At 40.4% G+C, this 19,664-nt stretch overlaps 1 protein-coding gene across 1 annotated transcript in view; it reads left to right on the top strand.

The window, feature by feature from the left end:
• Positions 1-19,391, top strand: part of tacr1a (tachykinin receptor 1a) — a 43,795-nt gene extending 24,404 nt beyond the window's left edge. The window contains exons 3-5 of the mRNA XM_020093564.2: positions 3,976-4,126; positions 6,904-7,100; positions 11,386-19,391. Of these exons, the coding sequence (XP_019949123.1) occupies positions 3,976-4,126; positions 6,904-7,100; positions 11,386-11,731 (694 nt within the window). The 3' untranslated portion in view covers positions 11,732-19,391. The remainder of the gene's footprint in view (positions 1-3,975; positions 4,127-6,903; positions 7,101-11,385) is intronic.
• Positions 19,392-19,664: the final 273 nt, after the last annotated feature.

Below are 19,664 nucleotides of genomic sequence, written 5' to 3'. Positions count from 1 at the left end.
CTGTTGTTGTTGGTAAACCAAACAAACTGCCCGATAATGAATCTACTCAAACTGATTTATATTAACATAAATGTTTCAATAACTCATCCTTGGAGGTTACGTATTCACCCCTTTTGGTTTGTTCATGCCAAAACTGCCGGATGGATTATCACAATACCTGCTGGTTGTTTGTTCAGAGAAGAACTCAGGCGTGTGTGGATTTCATTTTTATGAGTGTGTGCAATTTGGTGAATGTTCAAATAAAAATCTGGATCTAGTGAATTTAAATGTGGTTTGATAAGGGGACTGTTGGGCCTTTAGACAGTTGATGAGGGTATGCAAACTACTGAGTACCATTCTAGTTACTACTATGTGATAAGACTGAGCAATCACAGCTCCAGATAGGATCACTTCAAAGTTTTCTCAATGTATTTTTGCTCTCACTGAGAAAGAACTTAGAAGGTGTACTTTTGGATAAGGATCTGCATTTCAAGCAAAAGATGAAATTCATGCTTTTATATCTGCTACTGTTGTATAATTTACTCTTCACCTGCCTCGATAAGTCGTTACTGGACCATCTGCAAATTGTGCAGAAAGTTGCTGCAAGGCTGCTGACCAGATCCAATGACCCACAACCAAACATCCTGTGTTCTTTACATTGACCATGACCATGTTGAGGATTCAGTTTGAGTTTCTTGTTCGCACACAAAGAGCACTCCATTGTCATGTACCTGTTTACATTTCCATAACCTGCTGAGACCTTATATCACCAGCAGGTCACTTTGATCGTCTGACCAGGTCTTATTGTTTCTCGCACTTGATTAAACCAAAAGGTGATTGTGACAAGGTTTTGGTAAAGATCGCCTCCTTGACTCAAAGTGAATTGGTTTGAGGTTCCCTTTAGATCAGGATACATGTGGGAAAAGAAATTACAATACACTCCAAGGCACTGTCTTTGTAGCCATTAAAATGCTTTTACTGTGACGGCATGGTCATGTGGATCTTAAGAAACAAAGCTCAGACGCATTTTGGCATCTAGCTTTCTTCATCAACAGATCCCCTGAAACAATGGTTTCATTTAGTAGGGCAATTCAGACATAAGGAAACGTTCTCTCACATATGGAACAAAAAAAGGATTTTGGTTAGAAAAAATTAATCAAAGAGCAACATGATACATGTAAACAATGGCTTTGGTTACAAAAAACACAAATACAAGTTAACAAGTTGATTGTTAATTTAACGTCATGGCTGTGACACTGTTGAACGCTCTGTCTGCTCTTCCTTTAATGTTTCATTTTTACTTTGGTGAAGCACTTTTTGACTCTTTGCCCTGTTAAAGGTGCTCCACAAAACTTTTTTTACATGTACTTAACTTGGACATGGCATAATACCCTGCAACAAGGGACTTTTTTAGGTGTAAAAAGATTTACCGAGAACATTATTTGTACAAGCAGTTGCTAAAAAGATTCCTAGTTAGGTAGAAAAGTGCCTGTGGTTGAAACACAGCTATAAGAGTTCTCAAAATAATCTAATCAGCCAAATCATTACAAACGTCTGTGTTAGCCTACAGACCATGTAGCATCTAATGAGATCGGGCAGCTCATTTTCTTCATCAGTCTGCATTAATCCTAGTTAAGACTAAACCCGGGTTAAAACAGGGCAGTTTTCAGGGCCAATGTCAGTAAATCACAGTCCTCTCTGGTCATTTGTGATATCAAGGCTGCATGTTTATTCAAGTTAGTGTGTAGCGAACCGTACACAACTTTCCTCATGATGGCTAAACAAAAACTCCCAGGAAAAACTAATGAGCACTTAGGAGCTCTTTCAGCTGATTTAATAAATTTTCTTTAATTTGCCTCCACTTAATGTAGAAGCAGGCCAATAGTAATTTGGATGAAAGAGGACGAAGAGGCTGAGTGGAGTAGCAGCATACCTAAAAAAAGAAAAGACTGACAATACTACTTTACCACAGAGTGGAGTTGAGAGGTATTTTTCTTGGTTGTTTTTTAAGGAAAATTAAAACCGAGGGTTATTTTATTACTCTATTTTCTTAGAACCTCTGTAACAACACTTCTTTCATTTCTACTGATTTGGCTTTGGCAAATGTTGATTATGAAAGTGGACTGCTCAGTTTGACACATAAAGCAGACACGTGTCCATATCTCTTGAGTTTTAATTGCATAGAGATCCCCTGAGGCTAAAGACTAAACCTGTTGCAGCTCTGATATCAACCATCCACAATGTCCTCTGCTGGGTAATACCGCTTCTTCTTCATAAATATATATGTGCACACATGCGCACATACGCTCAGTGTGTGGTGGTTTTTACCATGATGAAAGCTCCTGTGCTTCTGTGTATTCAGTGGGATTAACATAATTGTAGTTAATTGCCAAGGAAACTGCCTGTGAGGGGCGTCTGCAGCATTCATAGAAGGGAAAAGTGATTGTCCCTCCATGGATACTGGAGTCATAGGGTCATCACCCCCATCTGAGCACAGTCAAACACAATATACACACTCGGTTATTTAATGCAATTTCCCACATTTTAATTGCGGCTAATGAGCACACACACACACACACACACAGACCACAACGCACACACGTGTTCTAGCCATGTAACAAATGACCAGGCATGCTACTGTCAACACATTTTACAGGTAGTTAACAAGATCGAACACTGTGTCTGTGATGAATAAGCAAATCATTAGCTCGATGCTGAAACTGTCATGTTTAATTATTTCATATCGGGCTTAAATTCTTTGGACAGTTATTGGAGCAGAGGTCTTCCTGCTGATCCTGACATCCTAAATCACATCCTCTGGCAAACACACTGGTGACGATCAAGTCAGCCTTCGACCAGAAACTTTCTTTTATTTTGCTGCTTGCTCTGCCAGTGCTCCAGGGTGAGTGTGGATTGACAGGCTGGAAAATAGATTCACAGGCCATTTTTAACTAGGATGCCCACTGCCACTTAATTACCAAACATTAAATAAGCAATAATCTGACAGTGATTATATTTAAATTTAAATTTAGTCACCATATCCACTCCCTCCCACTTTCCAGAAATTAAGCCAAAATATCAGAACACTGCCATCTTTGTCCGATAACAGCATTTGGAGCCAGATTGTACACGGTAGTAATTGTCGTTTGGAGCCAGGATATCCATGAGGATAATTCACCAAATTTGTATGCTTCAAATAACTAATTCAAACCAAAGGTGGTATGATTAGAACCAGCTAAAATGACATAAACCACCTTTGAGAGAAATTAATATGACATATACTTTGACTTTAATTTGGTCCATGTCCCGCCTACTAACATGGAGGAGGAGGAGGAAGGGTTAATCTCCAATACTGCAGCAAGCTACCAGGGGGTGATGAACATGCTTTGGCTTTACTCTTGGGCAGCTTTCATGTCGTCCATCTTTAAAAACAGTCTGTAGTAACAAGTAGCTAAGTCAACGTGTAGAATAAATGGTAGAAAAAAAATCAACTGACATTGTGTTACTGAGGTTTTGTTGTTCTAAACATCACTTACATCTTCTTCCATATTAAGATGTGTTCTTAAGGTCAGACCATTTAGCAAGAACCCTTGGATAAATTTTATTGATTTGAAGAGCATTTGAAGAATTTTTAGACGTCAAAAGGATCATTTATGAAATTCTGCAGTAAGCTGCAAGATGTAATGAATGATTAGAACGATTGGCATGGGTCCAGACAAAGGGCAGATCATTTTTTGCATTTTTATAGATTTCCCAGGGAATAGTGCAGGGATGTGTTGGGTCTTGATGGAGGTATGCGCTTTATAGCGTGTCATTCCTTATTTAAAGCCCCTGCACATCAATAGCCAACACATCACTGTTTACTGCTGCTTAATAAAAACCCTTCTTCTGGGGGTACAGAGGAGCCAGTGGTACCCAGAGCTCGACCCTTGTTTTTCCTTTAGGCAAACTATTTATATGATTTATATGTGACCTGGGATGTATGTCTTCTTGTAGGTACTACGTGTGTGTGACCATCCTCATCTATTTCCTTCCTCTGCTGGTGATGGGTTGTGCTTATCTGGTGGTGGGACTGACCCTCTGGGCCAGCGAGATCCCTGGTGACTCTTCTGATCGCTACAAGGAGCAGCTGACCGCCAAACGAAAGGTAACAGACACTTAGTTGCAGAGCTTTTAAATGACCAATCAGATTATTCCAACCGTGTCACATGCACTTTTGTACACAGCAGCCCAAGTCACTCTAAATCTTTCCTCTGGTGATGAATAATCCTCATGGCAGCATGAATCTAAATCTCAGGCTCTTTCATCTTTTATCCTTTCTTCTTTTGTGGTTTTGCAGGACACCTGCCGTCTTTTCACCTTTACTTCCCTTCATCCTCTGTTTTCACCAACAGCTCTCCTCGTCTCTACCGCCTACTTGTTTTTTCACTTTTTAGGGTCAGCTTACACTGCCCATGCTGGTCAGGTGCATTCACACATCTAGAATACCATTCAATGAAGAGACTTGCAGAGACTTGCCTTTTGTCAAGGTTTTACTGCACTGATGAGCTCAGGCAAGGTCAGCCTGTCAACATTTACTCTGAGGGGTTTTATCTAGCATTGGCATATGAAGCAGTTTCTTTTTAGTTTTCTGTATTTTAGATCACTTCTTTGCTTTATATCTTACAAAGGCATATTAGGGCCATGTCGAAAAATGTTCTTTTTGATTTTTTGGAGGTTTTTCTCTGTCTTTATTCTAGAGCGTGGTCTTTCAGTTTGTGAATTGTCTGCCCTCAGATTTCTTCTCTGCTCTTGGATTTTTTGTGCTACAACCCTCGCAAAATTCCCCAAACAATAGAATGCCAAGTGTCGTGTTGACAACTGGTCAAACAATGAAATGAATGATATGATCCCTGCCACGTTGCGGGCGCTTTCGCTTTACTGCAGAGAGTCCAATGCCGACGGTTACTCTTTAAACAGGTTCATCCACTCCCACTCTCCACAGCTTTATTAAACAGACTTCCCCTGTCATTTTAATCCAAAAAGTCACAAAGAATTCCATCAAATAAAGCCATGGATAAATCCAGTTAAAGACTAACTGCCCACATGGGACGCTCTGAAGTAAAGCGAACACACTCCAACTGAAAGACCACGCTCTTGAATAACGATAGGAAAAAACATCAATAGATTTTGATAATACAGAGGCAACAGAAGGATCTGTAATTTTATGATTCATGCTGTTCTGGGTTTATAACCTCATAGTTGAATGCACTTATTGTAAGTCACTTTGGATAAAACCATGAGCTCAGTGAAATGTAATGTAATGTAATCTTCTGTTAATACTCTTGTAAAATGACATGTATCTTAAAATGACTGACTTTTTTCTCAAAACATTCCAACTTTATTATCTAGATATCGCTTTTTGTCCAAAAGATGGCCCCAATACTCCATTATAACGTCTTGCTTTGATTCATTTAAATATTTCTTCATCGGTCTCTAGCCACACTTCAGCATGTCCCTATGGAAACATAGGTTTGTCAGTCGATCCACCACTTTGCTCCAGACTAAAATGTCTCATTAAATGTTGGATCAATTGTAGTGGCGTTTAGTACAGGCACTAATCGTCCCCATAACCTTGCAGATAAAGTTGCGGTTTGGGGAAAAATGTCTCAGTGGATAGATTGGTTCAGGGACTCCCTCATGATGAATTCTATAAGCCTTGCTGATCCTTGGTGACATTTTTCACTTAGCACCATCATCAGGTTGAAATTCTAATGTCTTCAAAGCTAATGGCATCAACCTCAGCTGTACCAAGTTTTTAGTACTATTTATCAAATGTTCCAACATTCTAATGCTAAGATAGTACACATAGTAAAAACCTGTAAAAAATCTTCATGTTAGCACTGTTATTGTGACCTTATAGCTTGCTGATGTTAGCATTTTAACTAAATCACAGTACAGGACAAACTCAATGAAGGTGTAATTATCCTTGGGCTATTACTTACATTTAAATCACTCTACATTTCTAGTCATGTTTAATTTCACCAAAAAGATAAATGCAATGGTGTGTCCATGAAAATGTTAGAATGTAGAAACCAGTAGACTTTCTAGGAGGTTGTGTTTGACAGTTGTGTGTGATTGCACAATATCTTTGATCGTGGTACCTGTGTAGGACATCAGTTCACCTCTTACTCTAATGAGCAACACAGATCTGTTACATCTGTCCATATGCATTGTTTTCAGATCGCTGTCGGTGAGCAGTCTGTAACTGACAGTGCTAATGACGTGTCGTTGTGCATTAGATTTCCATTTTGACGGATGAATTGTTCAAAGCAGCTGAGCTTTTTGTGGACAGACAGATTTGTTGCCAAATGTTGGACTAACAGAGGCATTTTAAAGGATTGAGAAGGTGAATGCTGAGTCTTCAGAGGAGACATTCACTGCACTGCAGCACTCTCATCATCTGGAGAACCAATAACTGACAATATTTCCTGTAACACTGTTGTGATGGATGGTTTTCTTGGACAGATTTTATACTGCATGTATTATACATTATTCATGGAACAAGTACATTTAATTTAGGACAGGTTAGGACATGTTCATTTCCTGAAATGAGATCTGCAGCATCTGAATAAAGTAAAGCAATACCATTCTGTCCATGCTTTAAAGGTCCAGTGTGTAAGATTTAGGTGAAAGGGATCTATTGGCAGAAATTTAATGTAGAATAATTCTCATGATGTTTCACTAGTTCTTTTCATCTAAATTGTACTCCACCCACCCCTCCATCAGCATAGTGGTGAGTAGATGATGAGTGAATTTTCATTTTTCGCTGAACTATCCCTTTAACCCTTTAGCCTATTTGATGCTTTCTTAATTGGTCTAATCTTGAATGAAGTAAGGAAGCAAAACAATGAAGATAAGATGGTGCTTTCATGTGTCCAACAGGTTGTGAAGATGATGATCGTGGTGGTGTGTACGTTTGCCATCTGCTGGCTGCCCTACCATGTTTACTTCCTGCTGCACCAGTTCTTCCCTTATATGTTTGAGGAGAGGTTCATCCAGCAGGTCTACCTGGCCATCATGTGGCTCGCCATGAGCTCCACCATGTACAACCCCATTATCTACTGTTGCCTCAACGACAGGTTGGTCAGCACTGCCACACACTCACAAACATATTGATGTCTTATTCACCATCTTCAAATTCTCAAATTAAGATTAACCTTTATTTAATCAGGTTATTCCCACTGAGGTTTATAATGATGTCTACAAGGAAGAACAGCAGTAACACAATTTCAACAGTAAAAGTAATTAAACTTGATCATATAAAACACTTGTACAGAGAGAAGCTGGACTCAATGAGTCACTGAAAATCAATCTGTAATTTATTGTATGCATTTAGTGCTGAAAACCTAAAAGCTTCCTTTCCTAATTCAGTCAGGACGTTTGGAACAACAAATAGCAAGTTGTCGATATAATGAAGGTTATGACTTCCATACTTCCTGTTTAATTTGCTTTTAATTCAAATAGACAATGGTGTGTAAGAGAATGACAGTTTGTAATAAATCTCAGAGTCCCATGTTAAACAATATCCAGCATGTGAAGACAATGAGCTGAGGCATTCTCCGTTGTCATAGTTACATCACATCTTCACTTTTTTCTCAAGAAAAGGTACAAAAGATAAGTTTGTCTTTTTTTGACAATGCTGGTAAAGAACATAAGTGTTGTTTTGTCAGCATTTAGAACAACGTGAAACTGACAGAGCTGCTCAAAATTCTGAAGTTAAATACATTTAGCCATATTTTTCCGTTGTTTGGCTCCGCGCCGGTGACAGCCAGTGGCCGGAGGCATTATATTTTCGGTTCAAGGTCAGGATGGCCTCACAAAGTATGTTAATGTTTTTTCTTAAACATGATATCCTCAGAAAAGCTTCTGGGAATGTCTTCAAATTTGATACACACTTTCACTTGGACTCAAAGATGAACTGATTACATCTTGGTGCCTGGAGGTCAAAGAGAAACATGGGAGAAAATGACTATTCAATTAATGGCCTATCGGAACTCAAACCTCACAGTGGATGAGCTTGTCAGCTAGTGCCGCCTAAGTGAGGCAGTGGAGGTAACGGCATCCTCACTATGCCGGTCCCTTTGAACTAATACTTAACATAATTGGATTTAACACAACTGTCTCATTACTTATGTATGTGTTACTTTCATTTCATTCCATTTTTCAAAAAAGTGTCAGTGCTAGCACACAAAGGTTGCCTTTGAATAGATTGTTACTGGTTTCTTTAATATATAATCTATCAGTCGCAAATTATCAAATGACACAGAAATATAGAAGAGAAATACAACTGGTGTCAATGTTCATAGCTAAACAATGTAGATGACTTAGCTTCAGCAAGCTAATTTGTGTGTGTGGGTGTGTGTGAGGAAGGTAAAATAGGTAGGCGTGTCTCACCCCCACCTCCCAGCACTGTTTTTTTTCATTTCCAGGAAGACACTACAGACAAAAGTATGTGTGTGTGAGTGTGAGTAGTCAAAAAGATAGTCAAAAGTGTTGTATATCAATTTACCCTTATGTCCTTTGATGCATTGTTTGTGTGACACTATCCCTAACATTCATAACTCAATTAATTGATTAATTTTTTTTGCGGTGCACATCCAATATTATCCCTGTCTGATGATGAATTTTATTTTGACTCAAGAGAGAAGGTCATTAGAAGACATCTCATTTATGAGTACTGTCCATCAGTGGCTGCTGGTAATAAAATTGATTGGGTGGGCGCAGTGTTGGGGGGACAACCAAACACACAATATGCAAAGCCTTCGTCGAGCTGCTGAATTTGTAAATCAGGTCGGTCCGGACACAAGCTCCTTTATCCTCTTTTTTTCTTGTGAAAGGGTGCTTTTGTATACAAATTGATGGATTTGCCGCAGTTCCACTTGAAGCCGCCGTATGTTCAGACCTCCGCAGAAGTAAGTCAGTGACGGCAGCTGTACCTGAGATGGCACTGAAGGTCAACCAATCACATTAGAGTGAAAAAACGTAAATCAATACCAATTCGCTGTAAATATAAATAGGAGTGTCTGGAGTGCAGAGAGCTGCATCCCATGGAAAAGATTGCAAACCTTTAAAAATAGAAAATTTTCTTTCCTGTTTACTGACCTTCAGGATATTAGCCATTGACACACACACACAGTAAGATTGTATTAGCTTCTGCCTTAGCGATAAGCTGATAAAAAGTTTGTTACACTCACTCTAAGACCATTTGTGTGTAGAGAAACTCCCTGTATCTGTGAGGCCTCCACACATGGACTGAAATATGAATAAACAAATGTTCAAACCCATCTCTAAGAAACTGACTGTGAACACCAAGAGTGATCAGCATTCAGTCTGTCAACAGAAATGTTAATGAATTTAAAGATAGTTCTTTGGCAAAATAAAGGCAGATGGTCAGCTCTGCTTGTTTTTTGTAATCAATCATCTGCCATTGTCTCCCCGCGGCAGCCACCTGTTTATTGTCTTTGTGCTGTCAGAGAAATGAGATTTCACACTCGGCTTTTTGCGCCTCTGAAATGTATTCAACTCCTAAAAATGAAAATATGTGGGTTGGACCACAGTGAGCTGAGGTTTAGTCATCATTTGGTACAGGATATTGACTGACTTGTCTCTATAGTTCAGCTGATTTAAATTCAAATGTTTGAACGATGGTGGACCTCTCCTCTCATCTTTGCATCCTTTCTGCTCACAGCGATTTACATTTTCCCTTATTCCCCTTGTGTTTTCCGAGGGGATATCTACATTTCCGATGCGAAATATTTATTCCTGTCATTGCCTTCTCTCTGTGGTTTCATTTCCACGCAACGAAAGCAGCACCTGCAAAACATCAAGAGCTGGTGAAATGAGTCGACCAATAAAGGTCATCAGTAAATGCCACATGCAACATTTTGTGCTAATTAGTATTAAAATGCCTGAATTAGAAACAATCTTTGCTCTCTGCCTATTCTTTCATCCCTATAAGCCATTGTACACACTCAACAAACACCTAATCAGAATGCAAACACTGAATGAGTCACTCCCCCACACTCTCTGTTACATGTCAAGCTGTGGCATATTGTAAACAGTGTTGTCAGACTGGGAAGATTTCCAGACTTGCTGCGTTTGACTATGTGAAGTGGGAAAAAATAGCTGTCAGCTGAAGATGCAAACACTGATTGGGTTTAGGATCACTGTGATTTATACAAAACTGCATTTTATAATCTTCTAACAAATTGTTGTGAGTTGTGCTCCCATGAGTAGTTTTTGCTATCTATGATCTGTAGGAGTTATGGAGCACTGGGTGGATGCTGTTGCTGTTGGATGTTAGTACAGCTAAAGTTAATATTTTTATAATATCAATGTTTCAAACAACAATGTAAAAACTATTTGTCAATTATCACCTGAAGTCCTCCAGACCTGAAACATGCTGGTTGTTGTTCCTGTACCCTGCACCCATAGAAAAACAGACGCAGCAAACCTTGATTGTCATGGTTACAACAATAAATAAAGTCACTTGTGTAGTCATGGATAAAAGAAGTCCTATATTTTGTTGACCCAAAAATGTTTCTCTTTACACTTAGTCACTTGACTCGTTTGCTCCTGTCATAAATACTACATCCTCTAGAGGCCGCCTGATAAAATTAAACAGCTGGAGAGCAAAAGATGCGGAACACATTGACCTAAATGCATCAGATATCTGCCTTTTAATCTGCATTCATATGAAGATAGCTGTTTCTTCAGATAAGACAAAACATCATCTGGACCTACAACCCCTACAAAAAGTATCACTGTTAGTGTTTGTGTAGAGAAACGCTTGACTTATGTGATAAAACAAAGTAGTTGGATTGTTAACAGTGTACATCAAACAGAACATGGAGTCTTGACCTGGATATCTATGTCTACACTGTCTAAAAATATTGGTTGAAGCCCCCAGAGGTTAATTCTTCGCCGGATGATAGCCGATGGGCTCTGTGCTGTGAAATGCTGCTAGCTCTATCATGGTCTGTTATGACTTTTTGCTTAAAGGGGCAATTGCTGGCTAATGTCAGAACCTTCAGATAGATACTGCTGTATATCTGACACTACTCTGCTACTTCACTGACTCTCTCCTTGGTTTTTCTTTTTTCTATGCTATGTTTTAGCATTGACCGTGTCACCATCTCCAACAATCTTTCAAAAACTTGATCTAGTAAAGTTACCCAGTATACAGATGTGTGTTGTACTTGGGATTACAGATGATGCAGGTACAGTAATCTGCTGCCTTCCGATGACTGTGAAGAGAATGAATCATCATGGTTTACTGCTGTAGACTATTGTTTTAGTCACAGTGGTAAATTCAAATTTAAACAAAATAAATAATGACTAATCCTTGCTTCTTTTCATGTTCAGGTTTCGTGCTGGTTTCAAACAAGCCTTCCGCTGTTGCCCCTGTGTCCCTCAAGGCTCGTACGAAGGCCTTGAACTCAAGTCCACTCGCTACCTGCAGACCCAGACCAGCGTTTACAAGACCAGTCGGATGGAAAGCACAGTGTCTACTATTCTTCAGGTCGGGGACGACATGGAGCAGCCCAAGGTCAAGGCAATGGCAGGTCCAGGGCCCTGTGGAGCTCCGGTCGGGGCCAGGCCACATAGCTCCTCCCTGGACCTGACCTCCAATGGGTCATCATCCCGTAGTGTTTCCAAAACGGTGTCAGAGACGTCCAGTTTCTACTCCAGTAACAACCAGCAGGAATAGACCACAAACACACAGAGAGCAGAGCGAGAGTATGAGTTGACTGTTCACATTGCCTGCCTGTGTTCATGCAAAAGTACAGCGTGAATGTGTGAGCCTGTCTGCAAGTGACTGTGACAGAATTTTTGATGACTACATTTCTAGCGTGTCCATTGAAAGTCCTGTTAAGTCCAAGATGCCCTCGTGTAAAGTACTCCCACTTCTGGCAGTTGATGATCAACCGGCATACGAGAGGTTTGCTCTGTGCCACAATGTGACAATGTTCATTTCAACGACTTGTGCACATTCCAATTCAAATGCTGAACCGAAGCAGACGCCTCCAAGTGTCAAAGCTTCTGGTTGTCACCAGCCTTCTCCCGGAGCAGGGAGAAGGTTCACACATCCGCACTCACACAAGCTGTGTGACTTCACACTGTCTATTTTAGAGAGGAGCTGTATCCGCAGAACAGCATGCTCTGAACACAGCAGCCTCCTGTTTTATAAAGGGGTGTTCTCTTGGAGGAGACAGGAAGTTTACAGGAAGTTCTTTTCACCTGTAGCAGGGAAATCGTGTGTTTGCTTGTGTGTGTGTGCGTGTGTGAGAGAGAGAGAGAGAGAGCGATGATTAGAATGTCAACTTCATCTCCCCGAGCAGGAGTTCCTCAACGTCAGTGCACTCCTTCAGCTGTCTGGCTGAAGGATCACCTGCCGACATTGCTGAAATGTTCAGGAAATCACCTGCGGCATCTGGCTCAGCTTTCATCTGAGCTTGGAGCATCATCTTTGAAAGTGGTGGTGGTGCTTCAGATTCTGAAGACGCCAACAGCGAGCCTCAAGTGAACGCAAGCATTTCACCAGAAGATAAAGTGACCAGTGAGTCCCACACTGTCCTCCGTGACTCCACTAAACCCAGACAGCTCTAGCAGGTAGCTGTCAGATTGATCGGCAAAGCACAGCAGATGAAATGTCTCAGTTTCCTTAAGAATCAATTGGCTTTCACAGTAATAACTGTCCCAACAGCTGCCTGTCAGTCTAACCTCTATCAGCTTTTCTTGGCCGTGTCCTGAATTCAATTACCTGCTGCTCTCTTTATATAGCTGCTCTGTCCTTCCACCTGGCACTAACATGCCTGTGCAGTGAATCCACTGGATTACATTTACACCTCACATCCATGTGTCTTTGGTTTGTGTGCATCAATTCACTGTTGGGTTTAAGTCACTGCGGACCTGCACTCTGTGGTTCTGTAGGTGACTAAATCTATACCCCCTTTATATAAGCTGTTTTCAGACTCACAACAACGCAGCAGGAGTTTCTCCGTTCAGACTGCGGAGATCACATGTTTTTGTGTACAGCACATCGACCCAGGCCCTTATCACCAAAAGCTCTTTAAAAATCTTTGTCAGTGTCTTCTACGTGTATAGCACTGAGATATTTGAATCACTTTTGGAATGTTTTCTTTCCTGTTTTGCGTCTGTCTCGTGTGAAAACATGTAATCTATGCGCCTACTCTATCGCAGTTAATAATCTGGAGGATCTTCTGCTGTGTTCTCTCATGGCCTCACTTGAACATTATCTGGAATTCTTATTAGCTAGCTAGAGAAAGTCAGGAGCCTCACTCCGACATTTGCATTCTCATATACAGCCCCAGAGAATGTCAGGAGATTCCTCAGTGTTCATAGCATGTCTGAAAGCAAATATACTCGCATTATATATTTTTTGTTTTCCTAAATGTCATCCCGCTACGCAAGACGCATGTTAGTTTTAGGTTTGATGGGCCGACTGTTAGAGTGTAGCTCTCTAATGTGTAATGATGTGCCTTGCGGATGAGCATGATGTCTGTAAAAGGGCAAAGGGAGCATGGGAGCAGCTCACTCTGCTGGGGTCCAGGAAAAGGATGATTAGAAAACATGGGCTATGGAAGCTCACTGTGACAAATAGTCTTTACCCTCCTACAGAGGTAAACACACTCACACACACGCAGGAACATATTACCACAAATCTTGGCAGGGGATTTGAATGCAAGCCTGTGTCACATTCTTCGTCAAACTGACTAAATACTGTGGCAAATAGTTTCAACAAACTTTATACATTCTATCATATCAGTCAAACTTCCTTCACAATATTCAAGATAGTCACTTGCAACTCGTTTCAAGATTATTTTTATAATTCATAAGGGAAGTTGAAGCCAGAATATTTTACTACAAATATCCTGCAGTGAGATTAATAACTAAATCCACAAGATTTGCATATTTGCTGTGACATAAACACACAGGCGTATCTGCTCTAAACAGTGAGGCAGTATCAGACAAGGACACAAGACGATGTGAGTAAGTACGTCTCAGAGTTTTTGCATAGGAAATGAAGTCAGTGGTCTCACATTATTATCAGGATTAATATGTGAGACTCGCGCGCCATATTTCGAGGTTGATATTCTTTGCACCACACATGCACTCACATATGTAGCATGATCACCTGTTGACACCAATCATTACACACACAGCGCAACATTCATCCGCCTGACGCCGGGTCTATTCTCAGCACACAAAGCCTGTTGTTATAAATTCCACAGTCAGCTGACATGAAACTGAGGAGCAGAGGTGAGGCAACTTGACTTTATTGGAATTACAATGACACTCAGTATTATATCACTTTATTCAGCACGTACAAGGCTCACCATAACATTGTCTGGGTGACATGGAAACATAATCAACAACACTAAGGGAACGTGAGGTCAATTTCAGTGCAGTCAGAAAATGAAGGGCACAGAAAAAACATTAGACTGCATATATAAAATATGGACTCGTCATCTCTTTCAATGACATTCTAATATTTCATCAAGGCTTGAATAGAGAAATAATACAGCCCACTGAGCTTTTGGAAAATTGATGTCCTGGCCAAGTCATCAATTCAGAAATGACTCAGATGCTGAAATTGCACTACTGGACTTCATGATCATAAATCTCTGGCTTTGATGCAGCAAGCTAACACATGGTCGTACACCAGATTTAGTGATTGCTCATTGGACCCTCCATTCAAAACTAATTTAATTTGGAAAAGAGGATGTTTTACCCCAAACTGTCTAATTATTTATTTACAAATGCACATTAGGTTGGACAGTGGTTATGTTCTGAAGCTTCGTTTATTTGAGTACATATCCAGGTTTCCTTTGAGAATAAGAACACGATAAGTTGAGGAATACAGTAAGAGCAGGCCCTATAAAACGAAAATTCAGATTATCCTGCCCACATTGTTTAATTTGCAAATAAATCCAAGCACCCAAAGGTGTGTTGTTCTTTAAATGAGGTGTGATCTAGTGAAATGTTGGTGCATTTCTATCATGAGGAATTTTTCAGCTGTTTATTTGAGCATTCAGCCACAGAAATAATTACTGCCACGTAGGCAGATGCACAACTGGTGTAGACTTTGCTTGTAACACAGTGACTCTGCACTTTGACTTAGCCCATAATAGTTTAGTTTCCTCTGCAGAGACGCGTTCACTCTTACAACCCTGAAACACACCCACCTCATTTTCAGTAAGACGAGATAAGGTGCCTTTTTTGGGGGGTGGGAAAGATGCAGTCTATAATCCATTATTTAATTAAATTATTAAAGTCAATTTCTGCCAATGTGATGAAAAAAAGATCCTGTAACGTTTTGCAGGAATCACTTTAAAAAACCTCTGGGGTCAGCTTAGTTTAATTTTATTCTTTTGAGAAATGTTCTCATTACTTTAAGAAATTAAGTAGTTATTTTGAGATGTCTGTTTGATTTATTTAAAGAGCTTTTTCAGAGGATCTTTTTAGTTTGTCATCACCATTCATCAATCCATCTATTGTTTTGCATTTATTTAGCTTTGTAACTACGCTTTCCAGCTCCTCCTTGTGGATTCTGAGGCTTTCCCAGGTCTGATGGGATATGTAGAACCTCCAGTGAGTTCTGGGTCTACCCCCAGGTCTCCTCCTGATTGGACGTGCCCATGACCTCCAACGGAGGCATCCTAACTAGATGCCCTACCTGAACTGTCCTCTTTCTACATGAAGGAGCAGAAGTTCTGCTCCGAGCTCCCACTTGATGTTTGAACTCCTCACTCTATCTCTATATAGCTGTGCGCGACCATTCAACAGTGAAAAGTGATTTTGGCCGCTTGTTTTCATGACCTCGTTCTTTCAGTCATGACCCTGAGCTTGTGAGCATAGGTGAGGGCTGGAATGCCGATCAACCGGTAAATCAAAAGCTTTGCCTTGTAACTCAGCCCCTTCTGCACCACAATGGTCTGAGACAACGCCTGTGTCCCTGCTCACGGCCACTGTCCATATCATGCTCCATCTACCCCTCCCTCCTGAACAAGACTCTGAGATACTTAAACTCCTTCACTTGGAGCAGCACCTCACCTCCAAACTGGAAAGAGCAATCCTTTTCCTGCAGAGAACCATGGCCCCGGACTTGGTGCTGACTCTCATCCCAACCACTTGCAAAACTGGCTTCAAACCTCCCTAGTGCGAAAAAGAGGTCACGTGCTGATGTAGCCAACAGAACCACATCTGTGTCGTTTTCACCACATTGGCAGGAGTTGTGATTTATGGATTCACAGCACTGTGTGTGTATGTGCATGTGTGCGTGCGTGCGTGCATCCGTTTGTGTGTGTGTTTGCAACAACATTCCAACAATGGGTTTGGTGTAAAAGTAAAGCAATTGTTATGGACATGATTTCCCTACACTTCTCAAAGTGGAATAAGTCTTGATATTATGAGCAAAGTAAATTATAATGTAGCATCAGCTGTCTGAACCAGAGAGGAAGTAGAGGAGTAGCGCACAATGAGTTCAGTTATTTCGTTTTTCATTTGACTGCTGTACACTCATGGTAACCAACAAGGCAGGAATCATCCACAAGTATATTCCCGCATCCGCCCATCACTTGGAGGGGTCAAGTGCAGCAGGTGAACGAGAGGCTGGGGGGGTTTAATGAATGTCTAATCAACTTTGTTCAACGAGTGCTCCTTAAATGAACGTTCTGCAGGCGCTCACTCTCGCTGCCTCTCAAACACACACACACACACTCACATAGCCGTCACTGATGAGAGCTGTAGCGATGGAGACAAAAGATGCCAGCTTGTTGCTGAGAAGAGGCGCCAGGCAGGCTGCACAGTGGGATGAATAGTCTCATCAGCACCATCTCTTCCTGCGTTTCTGTCCTTCCCTCGCTCTCCAATCATGCTAATTACAGCAAAGAAGAGGAGAGGGCAACCAGGCAAGCACATGCAGAAACGCCTCGCACAAACAAGGACATGCACACACAAACATGTGCTTGCAGGACTCACCATTAACTGGGGTGAAGATATAAAGGTTTGTCACATCAGTGACACTGGTGCATGCTCAAGTCAATTAGTTTTGAGAGTGCCACCCACAACATAGTGATTCAACGTCCTTACATCTGAGTGTCACTGAGAGAGCACTTCATTCATTAAAATGTGTTATTCACACATATACAGTAGATGGCGCTTCATCCAGAGTAAACACATCATGTGAGCCACTTTATAAGAATTGTTTTCAGTGTTAACTCGACTGCAGTTAAAAAAAACAGCCTCTGCAACAATGTCAAAATGTGCAATCGCTGCAGCCCGGCTCAGTGTCGTGTTGTGAGAATAGTCGACCTACCGTACTCTGTTTTCCTCATCTTGTACAAAATGCCCATCTTTCCCTAGTGTGAACCTTAACTTGAACGTGACACTCTGAGCTGAAAAGAAAACTAACCTTTAACGGTGATATCAATATATCTGTATCTGTGTCGTGTTGTGAAATTACTTTCCCATGAAAAGATGTACAGTATCACACCAGGTGGAACTTATGACTGTGTGTGAAAGTGACTGGACTCTGAGGGAAGATGCAGACTCTGTGCCATGAAAAGACATTTTACAGTACCAGTGCCTGCTACTATACAAATGGTTACATACCTCTCTCTGTGTCTGGAAACAAAATACCATTGCTTTATCTGCCGCTTGGCTGAGGATGAGCCGCTTGTTATTAGTTTAGTCACGTCCACTGTTTTATGCTTCTCCTTTAGCCTTGCACTGTGGTCTGCCTTACCACAGCTTTATTTATATTTTCACACTCAGTGATTCTATAGTGTTGAGGTATTTGCTCTATTTAGTTTTGGATTGGATTGTGGTCAATTAGATATAAAACTTTAAGTTCAAGGATGAGGTAGGTGATGTAGTATATGTTTCTTATCATCAACAAATCCATAGACAAAAATTACCTTTTATTCAATTTAATTAATTCAGGTAGCCATGTTGTTTTGTCATTGTTTGGAAATGTTATTTTGGTTTGACTGGATCATTCAGTACCATGTTGTGTATTTGCTCCATCATTGTTTTTTCAGCTATTGATATGATCAGCAAACTCAAATATTTTTCACAACATTCAAAAACCAAACAAAATGTCAAATTGTCATCTCTGTAGGTGCACAGCTGGTTTTTTAATAATGTGGTAATGAGATAATCTTCCCATATTTAATCCTGCCTGCTTATCTCTGATTGGTCAACAGCAGAAACAGCCAATTATAGACACAGCATTTCATACATAAATGAATCTCATGAACAAAAACACACAAACTATCGAAACATCACAACTATCAACACACACACACACACACACTGTCGCGTCTCCATGACTTCACAAGACATTACAATGACTTCCTTGAGACTAACCTTAACCATAGTAACTACTCGCCTTACCTTTACCCTAACCTAAACCTAACTTAACCTACACTAATCTCCACCTAACCTTAACCTAACGTAACCTAAAAACATGTTTTCATGTTTACATTTAATGATTTACGTAATGGGGACTTGCTTAGTATCCCCATAAGCAACATGAGTAATAGTTAGACCACACACACACACAGTAGACTCTCCATCAAATACACTTTTTGAAAAACAATAGCCCTGCTCTTTTAGAAAATATGCCTCTCTTCAGAAAATAGTTATAGTTTAAAGATTATGTAAATCAGAAAGTATTGGAAGAATTTATGAGTGATTCTTTTTTGGGATTTGTTGACAATGACATATATATACACAACCTTATCCTTGAAAGTGCTGACTCATGGCTTTGAATCAATTCGATTACTTCACAGTTATGTCCACACAGCACAACTGTCTAGCTTGTATTCCTTTGAATACATATTTACGTAGCTACAACTTCTACTGTTACCCCAATATTGATTTTTTACTCACTCAAATACCCTCAAAGCTGAGCGTCAGCCTCTTCAGCCCAGTCAGTGTTTCATTTGAAGTCCAGTGTGCTGGAATATAGAGCTAAGAGAAGAAATGCATATGTGATCATATATGTGATATTGTATGGGTAATTTTCTGACATGGCACTATATTGTATTGGTGTTATGCGTGCTTCTATCACGTCTGCTTATCACTGAAGGGGAATTACGCTGTAAAGGCATTTTAAATATCTGTTTCTCTAAACGTTCTATCATGCTTTTGTCATTTGAAGAAAAAAACCCAACAGTTAATCTTGTGTAATTTTTCTCTGTGTTTTCTGCTCTGAGGTGACTGTGTATCTGTTACTGCCTCCATTTGTGGAGTCACATTTAATGTACAGTGAGTGTTTTTATCTGTGCTCTTTGCCAAAGTTGAAGTATACATTTTACTGTCTTCTATTAAAGAAAGAATAATTACAGTATTGATTTGCAAATCACCACATGTAGTTTTTCGGGTAAGAAAAGATGTTCAAGTGTGTGTGTGTGTCTCAATTCAGGGGCTGCATCCCTCCTTTCTGGGCCGTGTAGACCGCAAAGGTGAAACCAAAATCAGACCGAAGCCATATGAACCCTGGGATAGATTGGACTGGCAAGGATCCACCTGTTGGAGACTGTTTATTGGGGATGAAGGGGAGTGGGGCAGCCTATAGTTGCACCGCTGTGATCAGTCTACACATGCAGCCTCTG

This window comes from Paralichthys olivaceus, chromosome 4 (assembly GCF_024713975.1).
Source record: "Paralichthys olivaceus isolate ysfri-2021 chromosome 4, ASM2471397v2, whole genome shotgun sequence".
Classification (NCBI taxonomy): Eukaryota; Metazoa; Chordata; class Actinopteri; order Pleuronectiformes; family Paralichthyidae; genus Paralichthys; species Paralichthys olivaceus.
Note: the sequence above shows the minus strand (reverse complement) of the source record. Positions and strands in the feature narration are given on the sequence as shown.